Genomic DNA, 14,561 nt, shown 5'->3' on the forward strand with positions numbered 1-14,561 from the left:
TGAGGCATTTGGAAATTAAGACTTAACCCTTTAATAAAGTCAAATTGCTGGAAAAACTGTAATTATTACTTTAGTGTAATTACTTTGCTGCTAATTATTTCAGTGTAAAATAACAATGAGTTTTTGGTCAAATTTAAGTTCTCTTGTTTTTCATAACTATAACATTACTCAGGATTTTACCCTTGAAGTGATTACATTGTTATTATTATGAAAAAAAGTAAATATTTGAACTACATTGTTATTTTATCTTGAGATGAATATTTCACAAAAATATCAAATTTTGAACAACAAAATGGTCATCTAAACTATATAAATTTAAATCCAAATACATTAAAGATAAAGACAGTAAGAAGAAAGTACTGTTTATAAAAAAAAAAAAATACTTTTGTGCCACAAAAATGAGTCTTGGCAGAAAAACTGAGAAGTATGAGAAATCAGTTTGTTCTTCATCACAGACTATGTGCGTTACGAGTTTCATGATTTTATCTTATTTCTGCATGTTGCATTTTGAGATGTTACAATTGCCCCCGGTCTCCCCTATAAGAGCTCAGCTTCAAATACCAATAGTAAACAAAAATTCACAATCTTATCAAAATGTATGCCATATGCATGAACACGGCCAAAATTATATATAAATATAAAATAAAGAATGAAAAGCGCGAAAAATAAGCCTTGACAGGGTTAAATTGTTTTGCTGACCACCAGAGGAGCCGCAGTGGGAGTTTTTTGGTGGGAGTTGTGTGTTTAACGAGCAGACCCTGAAGGCAGCATAAAGTTATGGACAATAAAGGGAGACGTGAAGGAGGTGGGAGTGAGTGAGCCGAGGGAGGAGGGACTATAACAGCACAAGTCACTCCTAAACTTCAACACATTGTCGTCTTCGCCTCTCATCGGAAGATTTTAAAAACTTCATCTGAAAGGTAAACCCAAAAACAACTTCGAAATATCCTGTTTTATCTGTTGATGCTAACCGTTTTTTTCCGTTTATGGCGTTTGAACCTAGCTTGTTAAAGACCGTTTAAACGATCTTCACAAAGACAAAAGGATGTTTTTCAGCTTCATAGTCATGGTGGAAACGTTTTTTTCTGTGTTTGTGTTTACTCAAGACTAACTTAGTTAGAAACTCTAACAAATTCAATAAGAGAAATGTCGCTCAGGTTGATGTAATTACGCGGACAAAGCCGATATTGTTGTAAACTATTAGCGTTGATTAACGGTCTGGGCTGGGCTCCGCTTCTTCCTCAAAACGGCACTTTCTTCAGGGCCCCGACGATGTGTTTTAACGGCCTAAACAGATTTTTTAAGTAGAATTTAAGGAAAAGCCCTGCCTTTCTTTTAAGGCCTAATTATTGTTTACATAAAGTAATAAAAAAAAATCTGGTGGCTATAAACTTTGATTTGTCTTTTAATTATATTTTGAATGTATGCCATCGCCTTGGGTGTAAATAAATGAGTCAAACAACGGGGACACGTGGGGTCCACTAAAGTTTTTGATAAAAAACATAAAGTCTAAAAAAGTTTCTAACAGCTGTCCAGTTCACAGGTCAAGATTTTCTTTTTTATTGTGAAATGAAATGACTCATGTTTTCCACGCAAATGCTGCTGATCATATTTCAGCTGATGCAATGTTCACAAAACTCTGCCTTAAAATAGTGAATCTAACAAAGTTTGTTCACATTTTTTAAATCCAGGAAACAGATCGCCGTCAGCCATGGGTGTAGAGGGGGGAATGAAATGTGTCAAGTACCTGCTCTTCATTTTCAACTTCATTTTCTGGGTGAGTAGCAGCCAACCACCTCTTTTAATGTTTACTATGGAAAGAAAGCAAAGTGGATGCAGATCTAAGCGTAATGTTACTGAGAAGTGAAGGGAGCACCCAATAATATAAGAATTTCCTGAAAATGTAATAACATTTTAATACACAAGTTTGCACTAAACTTGGTTGAAAATGTCATAAAATCCCAATAACCCAATAATTTATTAAACTGACCAATAATGTAATAAAAAGTCCTAACTGTTATTGTAATAACTTTTTGCACAGTACAAAGCGATGCTAACTAGGGGTCGACAGATTATCGGCCTGGACAATAATCCAGGCCCATATTTGGGGTTTTGCAGATTATTTGTATGGGCATTTAGTTTAATTATCTCTGATTAAATTAATTAGTTAAAAAGGTTTGCCGTATATGTTGTTTAAGTCTCAGTTTTGATTAAACATTTGCAAAGGCATTTAAACAAAGTTTGGTGTCGGAGTTTGTTAGATTCCAGATTCTTGATAATGACAGAAAGATTTCAGTTTTATGTAAATGCATAACAGTTCCAAATATCTGTTATTGGTCTCATTAACTATTAATAATCAGTTTCAGTATCGGCCCTGAAAACCAATATCAGTTGACCCCTAATGCTAACTTTGCCTTATTAAAAAAGAAATCAATAAAGGTGCAAAAAGTCTTTTGGTGAGGCCTTTTTTTATAACCTGTTTAAGTGCAATTGAGTGAAAGTCAGTAAGTTTCTACCTTTAAAGTATCAGGCCAACTTTTTTATTCATTTCAAATTTAATTTGAAACCCTTTTTGAATGCAGAAATGTCATAGGTTCAGGTGAGGTGAGTGTTTTGCCACTATTGCACTTTTTTTAATTTACATTTTATTAAATAATTTGTTTTGAAAAAAAGACCCACCTGAAAGGTATGACATTATTGGTAAATATGTGATAACAGTATCAGTCAGAACAATTTATTACACTTTATTACATTTTCAGTCAAATTAAGTGCACATTTTATTGCATTTTCAGACCTTGAATCATTTTCAGGAAATTATTGCATTATTCGGTGCTGCAGTAGCTTGTTTAGGCCTAAATTGAAGCGACGAAGAAGCGAACAGGAACTAAAGCTAGGTTATTTTGTCTATTGTGATGAGCGTTATCTTTTTGGCAGTCTGAAATATGAACTAGTTATGTGGCATTTCTCCTTTTTGCCAACCCTCGTGACTTTGAGCGGGAACTCTGGTCGTGTTATCCCAACACACACCATGTAATCATCTGTAAAATCAGCTGATGAGCAAACACACAACCTGTGACATCCCCTCTTAATTTATTCCACCTGAACGCTCACTCACGGCCCGCGTTTGTCTGATAGAAGTGTTTGTTTAATAGCCATGAAAGCATGGAAGAACACACACAAGAGGACACTCTTCTCAAATATCCTGGATTAACCTGAACGCTTCCTGGATGTCACCTGTTTGCAGTTGATACATTGTGTGTTTGAGGGCTGTGGAGCGAGACGTGGTGATGATGGAATGTGAATCTTATGACCAGATTTCAAAGTGTAACCGCGTCATGTGACCCGTCGTCCACATCGACACTGTACTTTTTCTACCTCTCCTTCAGTGACACAATGCCACTTAAAGCATTACACAGTGAACTCAGCAGCGCCGAGGGAAACACTGATAATCATCTCACACGAGGGAGGAAGTACAGAGTGACGCGCGTGTTTTATCCGCTCTACTTACTTTGTGCACATTTATAGGACTGAAATTAACTATTAGTTTCACTATTGTTTTTTGTTTGTTGTGTTGCATTAAGCTGAGTATCTGCTTGTTGGACATAACAAGAAATAAGGACATCACTCTGGTGTTTTTTACTGATCTCCAACACTTTATAGACTAATCTAATTGAGCAATAACTGAAATATTAATGCGGTGGCTGGTGCATGACCAGATAATGATTAATAAAAGCGTCGGACGTAGTAATACTAAAAAAATATGTCTCTACAGAGGAACTTATTATTTATTTTAATTATTTACAAATACTGTACATTAATAACATGCAAAAAAAAATATTTGTACAATGCCTTTAAATGAAGGGTTAAAGCAATCTGGTACCTTATTAATTTTTTAATGTATTAATGTAATAATGTAAAATGTTTACAGATTATGAAGTAAAATTATTATAATGTAAAATAATAATTGGCTTTTTTTTAACTATATATTTATTTTATTTTGCTGATATTTGGGTCAACTTTTGGCTTATATAGGATCAGTAAAACTAAATCTTGGGGTTTGGCTTATTCTTTTTTGGTTATTAACTGAGAAAATTTGTGTGAAATAATCTTTGTTTCTCAAGATATATGTAACCAAAAACAGAAATTATTTATTCTTTCAATTAAAAAAAAAATGCCAGAGTGACATCTTCACCTATTTTTTGTCCGTTTAGCACTTTGTAGTGATGAAATGCACATTTTTACACATTATACTGTAGTTTTAAGCAGATAAAAGTTTATTTGTTGTTGTTTATTTATGTTTTTTGGCTGGTAAATAACAGATGATGACTGATAATGCAGTAAAACACAGCTGTATTATTAAAAATGAGAGATCACTGTCACACTGTCAGCGGGGGGGCAACACCTCCGAGCCCTCGACTGCTCCTCTCTTGCTCAGACGACACACCTTCGAGCTTCGCCTTACTTTTGATCTCAGCATAAACAGACCTGTAAAGTTTCGTGACTGCGTCTTGCACAGCTGCAACATTATCATGCTGATAAAAATCTGTCCACTGTCAGACATAAACACCTGACAAAGGAATTAAAACAACTTCTGTGGCAGTTTCTGCTACAGCCGTGATGACACACACACTCAAGGGGAAAACAGTACCAGCCATCGGGATGCTGAGCATAGTGGCTTGATTTTTTTATAAAAAAAAACCATGGGAATAGGGTGATGAGCAACTTAACAAAGAAATGCCCAAAAATGTGCAAGAAATTAGTAAAAAGTTACATGAATAAGCACAAAAAATGCACAAAAAAACATACAAAAAAACAAGAAAATTGCTAGGAAAGAATGTGCTAGACTTTTTTTCCCTATATTTTCTGCAACATAATTTTAAATGTAAGAGAATTATACATTCAGTTTTTTGAATATTTTTCTTGTTTGTGTTTTTTTTAAATCTAATAATCCCCAATTATAATTTTTTTCCTCCCTTTTTTGCTTTTTGCAGGACGTGTCTCGCCAAGTTGTTCATTATGTTTTTCCTTTCCTTTTTTGAAGAAATCAAACTAATTTTCTTAGGTTTCAGAAGTATTAAATACTAATCAAAGGCATCTGAATGCAGCGCAAGAAAGATGTCGATTCAGGTGTTAAAGGGTTAATAAACAAGTAAAAATATACTTATATCTGCTTTGAACTACATTACAAGTCGTTTTGTGAGTCTGTGTCATCACGCCAAAATGTGATCTCTCATTTTGTGAGTATTTTGCAAAGTGTTTATATGTCTGTCTGTGGACGTACTTCGTCACTGCAGTAGTAACTGCGTAAGATGTAGCCACAAAACTTTGCAAATGTGTATTTGAGATCACATTGAAGGCCGAGTTTGAATACTCGGGTGCTGGAAGTAGGAATTAGTAACCCCCCGCCCACATTAGTTTTAAGCAGGTCTGATGGCTTTGATGGATAGTCTCTACTTATTTTATAGTATTCTCTTTTCTCTCTCATGTCTTTTGTCTCTGCCCTGTTTGCCTGAGCTGTTCACTCCTTTTATGTTTTCCTAGCTCAGCCATTAGCCACTTATTTGACTCATGCTCAAATATTTACTTTGGTGTTGCCAAAAAGGAGAGGGCCTCACTGCAGAGAGGGCTTAATATGGATAACACACAACCAACTGGGCTGATAGTCGTCTGACGTTAATAAAGCACTGACAGACTCCAGTGTAAACATTTAGTTTTTTACCTTGTAATTTTACTTGAAATTAGTAATCAGACCAGTTTTGCTGGGAGTTGTTGATCTTAGTGCTGCTGTTGATTTGTTAACAGAAAACTGACTGTACGGCTTTTTAATGTTAATTAAAAACTGCCATAGAGAAGCTAATAACCTTGAGCTGAATTTATGACTTAATCCTGTTCTACGTCCTGTCAGGACGTGTTTGTTTTTGCTTGGTGACATAAAGTTAAAGTGATAAGATCGATAAATGAACTCAGTCTGACCCACAAATGATCATAAAAGCATTAGAAAGGATAAAGCCGCCTCTTCGACTATGTATTAACGAGCTGAAGTAATTTATAAGTCAAACAAGATAATATTAATTTGAAATTATTTAAAGGGAGCTTTGCCCATTTTACAAAATTCACATGATTCCTACGGTCATAAGAGTCGATGCTCCAAAAATATTAGTAAACATGAATCATTTTCTTCCTAACCAAAAACCAGGGTGTCAAAAGTCAAACTTGTGATGTCATTAAGTCTGGAGCTGCTTCATAGACAGTAAATGGTCCAATACGACAGTGAGAGCAGCCAGGGGATGTTCTGAGTTTATGTGTTTTCTGTTTCAGGACTGAGAATACTGCAATACAATAAAGCTCATTTGGGTGTAAAAAAGAGAACAAACAAAGTGTGGGTCAACAAAATTAGTCTCCCATTTGTTATCTATAGACCAGGTCCAGACTTTACACTTCATGACATCACAAATTTGAGTTTTATCCAGGGTTCCCGCGGAGCCTTAAAAAGTCTAAAAACGCAATGAATCCATTAATCTAAAGAAAAAAAGGCTTTAACTGGTATGAAATTGACTTAAACTAATCTTTTAAAAGGCTTAAAAATGTTCAGACATAGGAAGTAGGATTTTGTCACCAGCCTGGCAGATTATTGGGACAGATTTTTGACATTTTGCCAGTTATCTGTATCGGCATTTTATTTTAATTGTCGTTTATAAAATTAATTATTAAAAATTGCAAAGAAAGTCATAGCATGAAAGGAACGTTTACTTTGTGAAATCTCAGGGAGCTTTTATTATTTATTCATTTCTTCTTAAAAATGTCACTTAACTTTTTTTAAAAAGTTGCTGGGAACTTGCTGTATTTGATGTTGAAAGTCTCAGTTTTGACTAAACATTTGCTAAAGGCATTTAAGCAAAGTTTTGTGTTGGATTTAGTTATTTTCTAAATTCTAAATATTGAAAGAAAGATTTTTATTTTCATGGTAAATGCATATCGGTTCCAAATAATGGTTATCTGTCTCATTAATTACTAATAATCGGGTTAATTATCGTCCCTGAAAAAAACGATATTGGTTGATCCCCAATTTTTTACACACTTTTCTAGGCTAAACAGTCAATGGAGAAAATAAGAATGTAATAATTTCCGAACAATAGGGAAAATAAACATTAGTGGAGGCTCTGTTTTAACGAACGTTAAGCTCATTGCAACATTATAGTGAAGTCACAATCAATGACACAAGTTTAACGTCAGAGTCACTTGATTTTCCAAACTGATTAATGTTTTTTTTTGTATTTCCTGCCTTGTGGAAAGTTTTTTTCTTCTCCTTCTGTCTTCATGTGTTAATCGCTGATGTGTCATCACGTAGGATGCTGTTCAAAGCCTCATAGTCAGTGTTTATGTACAAATATGTACAAATTATGAGCCCTTCTGCACTTTGTACAGTTCGGCTTGTTAAAGGGAGTCTTTAAGCTCGTAAATCTGATGTTAGTTTTCCGGCTGCAGATCCAATAAAAAAAAACCAAATGCTCAGACACGGTGGAGTCACGGTGGAGTTGAATGGGGCTGCAATTTAAGATTATTTTCCTATTTAATTAATCTCCCTGTTATTTTCTTAATTAATCATTTGGCCCATAAAATAAATCTTATACATATTTTTTTATTAACTAATAGTTTCAGCTCCAGTAGTTAAACCCTTTCTGTCCTAAGATTGATCCCGCCACAGTCATATCTACACTGAGTGTACCATCTGCAGTCAAACTAAAGGACGCGACGTTAACTTTGGCGAGTTGACCCCAGTTGATGGCGGTCAAATGGTCCATCCGTACGGTATTTGTAAAAGATCTCACGAGGTGCTCTCGTCATCCGACCCACAGCAGTGACTCGTAAATAGCACTTTTTTATCATCTGATCGTTTCACATTGGCTGCATAGGGAAGTGAAAACTGTTGCAATTTCCTTTCATCTGTTTAGAATAAGCGCCTAATCATTTAGACAAAGTGAGGTGTTTATACAGGTTTGAATTTTATTAGCAAGTGAATATTTGTTGTTTCGTGACTAAATAATAGAATAGCAATGTATCAGTTTGACATTCATACAGCTACATTTATGTGGTTTTACTTACCAAGTTTAACATTTCCAATAGTGAGTTTGGCTCAATGGACGGTAAAGCTGGTCACTTATTCAGTTCGCCATTTTGGTGCAGACTGAACTGGACGATGAAATAGCTTGTCATGAAATGTACAAACATTCATGGTCCCCAGAAGATGAATTCTACTTTGGTGATCCCCTGATTTTTAATTTCCATCATCAGGTCCAAATTTCTAAGTAATGGCATTCCTGTCAGCGTACTGTAGTGCTAATTAGCAAATGTTATCATGCTAACTCTTAAAACTGAGATCATAAACATGATGAATATTATACACTCAGCATGTTAGCATTGTTACTGAGAACATATTTGCATGTCCTGATGTTAGTGGTTATCTCAGTAAAGCCTCACAGAGCAACTGGCATCACGACTCCACTTTCGCACACTAGAAACATCTAATGAATAAGCTCAGATTGAGCAGTTTGGGATATAAAATTAAAAATCAATTTAATTCAGACACCAACATTTAAAAAATTTCCTTAGACACCTGCTGGAGGGAGTGTGGACCGGTTTCAGCGGACCATGCACATATTTTTTCCATTAGTTTGGACATTTTGGAAAGAGATTGTGGGCCTAAAATCTAACTTTTCTTTGATTTTGGGAAAAATGGGATTGTAATAATGTAAATAAAATAATCATCTAAACCATGTAACAATTTTTACAGTTGTTCATTTGTAAATTTTTACTCAATGGTATCAGATCGGTACTTGGTATTAGCTCATGCACAAGTTCAGGTATCAAAATCTATATAGGAAAGACAAAACAATAATAATATTTGGAACATTTCTACGTCACACCAACCCTGCCTTTTCTTTCTTGCAGTTATGTGGCCTAGCACTGATTATTGTGGGAATCCTGGTTCAAGTGGGTTTGCACAACACCTTAAAGATCCGTGATGCGTCGGCCTCAGGAGTGCCCATCCTACTCATCGCAGTCGGCGTGGTGATTTTCTTCATCTCTTTCTTCGGTTGCTGCGGTGCCTGGAAGGAGAATTACTGCATGGTTACCACGGTAATTCACATAGTGTAGTATCTGCTGAACTACAGATAAACAAAAAGGTTTAATTGACTTTGCAGGACAGAAAATGTGTTCATGTAAATAACTTAAATATATATTATTTCCCCCAGTTTGCCATCCTTCTCTTTCTGATCATTCTTATTGAGATCGCAGCTGCCATCGCCGGATACATCTACAGAAACAAAGTGAGTGCAGAATTTCACAGATTTTTGTGTCACAGTCAGGGTTCCCACGGATCCTTAAAAAGTCTTAAAAGGCATTGAATTTATTCATCTAATCCTTTAGAAGTCTTAAAAATGCTCAGACATGGAAAGTTTGATTTTATGAATAGTTTTTTTCTGACGTTGTGTAGTGACATCTCTACATATTTGGTAACATCTATGTTTTCATTGAATAATTGAATAAATTCCTCTTCTTAAACTCGTCATGATGGTAATCAAAGCAGTAGAACACAAAATCACCAGAAAAACCATCCAGAAACAGCAGATATTTCCCACTTCTGTTGGTAAATCAACACATACTTTTATGATATTGTTATATGTTGATCATCTTTTGTGTGTTTCACTCTAAGGGGGGTTGGGGTTTTTTCCAGACATTTGACTTACTTTTCACTGGACAAAAAAAATATGTCACAATTAACATTTGGACAAAATAAAATTGTCCGTCTTCAGTTTTGGTTAGTAGAAAATTGGTGTCAAACTTAATTCTGAGTGGCATAAAAAAGTCTTTAAAGGTATTAACTCTACCTTGCCTTCAGCTGCAGGAACCCTGATTACAGCATGTTAGACTCTGCAGGTTTGCTTTAACTTCCATGTTGTGTCTCCCCTCTAGCTCTCAGCTGTCGTCGAGGACAGTCTCACTGACATGATAAACAGCTACAAGAACGGCACAGCTGATTTCCAAAAGAGCGTGGATAAACTGCAGGAGGATGTGAGTTCAGTGTAAATTCTCAGTGTCACTGTTTACTCAGTCCGACAACACCTTCACATAACACTGCTGCATCCTGTTGGTCTGCGCTGCACAGTGTGACACTGTTTTTCTTCGCACCATCTGTTGACACAAGGTACATCCTTTTACTGTGCATTGCTGATGCATCCACATGAAATGTTTTTCATTTGACTCACTTGCAGTTGAAATGCTGCGGTGGGAACAGCTCCTCTGACTGGAGAAACTTTGGCCCTGATGGAAAGACGGTGCCTGACTCATGCTGCATCAAAGTCTCTCCAAAATGTGGAGTCGGAGCCATGACAGACGCCGCCAAAGTGCACCAGAAGGTAAACTGTGACTGCTTAACACAAAACACAGCTGAACGATTTCATGTGAAGCAGCAGCAGGAGGAAATGTTTGCAATAGCAGAAACTTATTACAGCTCCGATTGTGCTGTAGGAGAGTGACACAGGATTAAATACATACATAGATACATACATACCATCCCTATCAAAATAAAGTCACATAATGCAAATGACTGAGCCCAGTCCACACTGATACTTGATGTTTTAAAAGAATCCTTATACATATTTAAATAATGTATGCAGGGCATTTTACAGATGAAAAACGATATGATGACAAACAATGATATAGCAACACTGGGCCTCATCCAGCAATATTTTCTTAAATTTCTCTTCGTACAATCGTCAGCAATCAAAATCTGCTCTTACCCAGATGTACTAAATGATGAATCCCACTTGATCATAAGAAACTTATCAGCATAGGTCACACCTATATAAGAGCAGGGCTGTGTTTAGCTCCGATAAAAAAATTTTTTCAAACAGAAACGGTGGTGCATTGAGCAGGCTGTTGTGTTACATAAGCACTGTGTCTTTTAATACAGCAGGGTTTAATTAAATTCCACTCAAAGGGACTGTATCAACCTTGGAAACATACTTTCACTTTGTCTAAACAAGTGTGAAATTAAAAACGTTGTACAATATGTAAAGATCTACCTATCTATTTGCTTTTTAATACAAAATGCTGCTGATTGGTTGACACCGCTGACGCACAGTTTCACATCATTTAGAGGAAACGTGTCGTTCGTGTTGTGCCATGTGCAAACTCTGGCACATGCCCAGGAATGGGAGAGATGCCACCAAAAAAGGCTGCAAGAAGAGCATCTGCAATGGACATAATGTTACATAAACTTTAACAAAGTAAACATGTGATGGCAAAACATTTGTGATACTTTAAATGTTGTGTCAGCAGCAGTGGGAGAAGAAGTGCTCAGATCCTTTTAACAACTAATAAACTTCTTAAACACTAATACCACACCGTATAAATAATGTGTTACTAGTAAGTTCCTGCAATGAAAACGTTCGTAAAAGTATGTAAGTACAACCGGGGAAATGTATATAAGTATTTAAAGTAAAAGTACTCATGCAGAAATTTTTAAATCAATCTAATAAATTAAAATAATTAAGAGGAAAGCCAACAAATCCTCGTATTTGAGAAACTGGAATCATGAAATGTTTTTGCAGACTTACAATTATTAAATAAAAAGTTAGCTGATGAATTGACCAATTGTTTCAGCTGCGCTTGTGTATTTTCATACAGTCTGTGTGCAGAAATCTTAATTTGTAAAATAACTTTGAGTTTAAAGTAATCAAGTACATCAGATTTGTACTTTAGTACAGTACTTGATTAAATGCACTTAGTTAAATTCCACCACTGCTCAGAAGGACACTGTAATTAAAATTTAAAAAAAAAGTTTTTAAAGCAGTGCTTTTGGCAATCTGAAACAGCTGAGGAGCCTTTCATACGTCTCATCAACACGTTCTCGGCATCAGACCTGCGAAAGCATCAAAGAGCAGTGTGAAGAGAAAGAGGCTGAACATTGTGACAAACATACAGAGAATTATGACCCAACTCTTCATTCCTGCTTTGCAGAGGCAGCAGCAAAAACCTCCGATATGTAAACTCACCATCATCTACACGTTTGACACCAAACAGCCGACAAAGTTTAAGACTCGTTGCTTTAAAAGGTCAAACATCAACTGAGCTACAGAGACAATAGTTAGTTTAGACCAAACCGGAGCTGAACAGAATGTAAATACACACACACACCTACAGTTTGTGTGTTTAGCGAGTCCCCACACAGGTGCTTGTAAAAACATCTCTCACCCTAAACTATAGATAACGAAGACCGTGTAACAAATTATTGATCAAGTATTTCCTTATTTGGTGTGACAACTTCTCTTCAAGGTCATTTTTGTATTTTGTCACCTTAATCAAATATGCATATCGAATTCATGAAACAGGGTTGCCTCCTCAATACTTTTTTACATATTGGGCTTTAAGGTCAAAGAGCTTTCAGGGTGTGTGGGACTTAAGACGAAGAGGAAATGACTCCAAAGTCAACAAAACACGAACGTTAGTAAGAAGTCAGTGTTTGACAAAGAGTCAACAGGTTTCACATAACACTCAACCAGTGAAATGTTCATATGAAATCTAACTTTCTTTTGTTGTCGTAGGGTTGCCATGACTCCTTTGAGGCTTTACTGAAGAAAAACCTCCTTTGGGTGATAGTCGCGGCTCTGGTCATTGCTTTCCTGCAGGTACGTGACATCAATAAAAGAGACGTTACTGTTACCAGACATGAAGAACTCCTTATCAGTTTATCTTTGCTGCTAAAATTAACCTATTAGAATTATTTTACTTTGTCATTTTAAAGTTACAGCTGGTAACTTATAAAAATAACTTTGTCTTATTTGCTGAAAGTGTCACACCGACACAAAAGTGCATGAGACAGACAGACCAATCAGAGCCGAGGAATCTCTTAAGGCCTTTAAACAGTAGCTGCATTTACATGCACATTTTTTTCTCAATCTGATTGAAATCAGTCTGATTGATTTCAGGTCAACTGTTGACATGGGATGTCCTCTAATAGGATCTGGTGTTTACGGAGCAGCGGTGTGACGTGCAAAAAATATGAATATAGTAACTTTGACACTTAAGAGTAACAACTGACACATTTCACACACTCTCACGCCACAAGTACATCTTCTCAAAGTGAAAAATAAATAACGGATAATGACAGCAGCACAGCGCAAGTGAGTTACTATGGTTACGGAGCCGCTCGAGTGTCTTGTCGGCCGCACCCCCCACTGTTGACAAAGTTATTTTCATAAAAGTTACCAACGAAATCTTATTTTTTATTACATTATTTTCATGTGTGGGGTTTTTATCTTGCTTATTAAACTGTTATAGGATGGAAATAAAAGCTATTTTATACATCATTAAAAAAATCTATTTTTATTGCAGGCACGGAAAAAAAATCTGTTATAAACATCCGTTAACCTCTCCCTCTTGTATGTGATTGTTTTACAGATTTTGGGCATCGTGTTCGCCTGCGTGTTGATGAGAGGCATCCGCAGCGGCTACGAAGTCATGTGATTCAGCTCCACACCTGAGTAGCTCGTGTCGCCCCGATTAGGAGCTTCATTTGAAAACTTTTAATATGTTCATCCTATACTTCAGATATAATGCACAGAACAATATATTTTCACTTGTTTTGATTTTGGATTATATTTTCTTAGGTTGATGTCTCTGCTTTGAAACTGTACTTAGGAAACTGTAGGAAAGATGAATGTCCAAATTGTTGTCAGCATTTTTTCTTGCTGGTTGTGAGGGATTCTAACATCTTAAACTTTACTCATGTTAAGAGACTTAAGATCGGTTTTTATGTTTTGCTGGTTCCTAGAGTCTGCTTTTATTAAAGACTCTTTAAATTCTGTCTGAAATTTGAAAATTGTAAATAAAAACAGGGGAAACTAATGCACCGTAAAAGGCATTTATTTCAGACACAGTTCCATTACATCGCGCTTAATATTGGCACAATATTCAAAACCTTTTGAGCAAATAATATCATATATTTATTTAAAAATCTTTAACAGAAAATAGCTTTTGCGACTCATATTTTAGGAGTGTTGTGCCAACCCTTGCAAAAGGCACAGGAAGCAAATGACAGTTCCTATTTTACTCTTTACAATACCAAACGCCAGCATACGTTCCTCTTCGTGCTGTTTGAGTGAAATTCTGCGCTGCTGTTGGTGGTCTGACCAGGATAAGTTATAATGTCATTTTAAGCCTCCAAAGCAAGAAAACATCAAGTAAACAATAAAGTAAAGTGCCGTCACAATTCTTTTCAGACAGCTTGTAAATGCTGCGCTGCACACAAAAAAAGGACATTAATCTACCAGAATAAGTTCAGCTTCTTATGGAGGACCAAATCTTCCATACTTTTTTTAAAATGACTCTAAAAAAATAATTGCAATAAAGAAGAACAAAATGTAGAAATAAAAGTTTCCATTATCTAATAAATATGCAGATTTATTTTTAGAAATAGATAAATAAATGACATTCATTTATTTGACAAATTATTTTGTATGCATTTATTTAGTTTTGTATTTAATTATTTCCCACTT

General features: G+C 35.7%; 1 protein-coding gene across 1 annotated transcript; it reads left to right on the forward strand.

Moving 5' to 3' along the window:
* The first annotated feature begins 811 nt into the window (after positions 1–811).
* Positions 812–13,911, forward strand: cd63 (CD63 molecule). The gene is made up of 8 exons (XM_042491693.1): positions 812–920; positions 1,692–1,777; positions 8,950–9,138; positions 9,255–9,329; positions 9,976–10,074; positions 10,275–10,418; positions 12,609–12,692; positions 13,465–13,911. Exons 2-8 carry the CDS (start codon positions 1,712–1,714, stop codon positions 13,528–13,530), a joined length of 723 nt encoding a protein of 240 aa, XP_042347627.1. The 5' UTR covers positions 812–920; positions 1,692–1,711; the 3' UTR covers positions 13,531–13,911.
* The last annotated feature ends 650 nt before the right edge of the window (positions 13,912–14,561 follow it).

Source organism: Plectropomus leopardus, chromosome 8 (assembly GCF_008729295.1).
Source record: "Plectropomus leopardus isolate mb chromosome 8, YSFRI_Pleo_2.0, whole genome shotgun sequence".
Taxonomy (NCBI): Eukaryota; Metazoa; Chordata; class Actinopteri; order Perciformes; family Serranidae; genus Plectropomus; species Plectropomus leopardus.

Excerpts from the sequence above, each read along its gene's own strand:
- cd63 (XM_042491693.1), top strand. The coding sequence starts at position 1,712 with ATGGGTGTAGAGGGGGGAATGAAATGTGTCAAGTACCTGCTCTTCATT. Across the intron at positions 9,139-9,254 it reads ATTACTGCATGGTTACCACG|TTTGCCATCCTTCTCTTTCT; the intron begins GTAATTCACATA and ends TATTTCCCCCAG. Across the intron at positions 9,330-9,975 it reads GATACATCTACAGAAACAAA|CTCTCAGCTGTCGTCGAGGA; the intron begins GTGAGTGCAGAA and ends TCTCCCCTCTAG.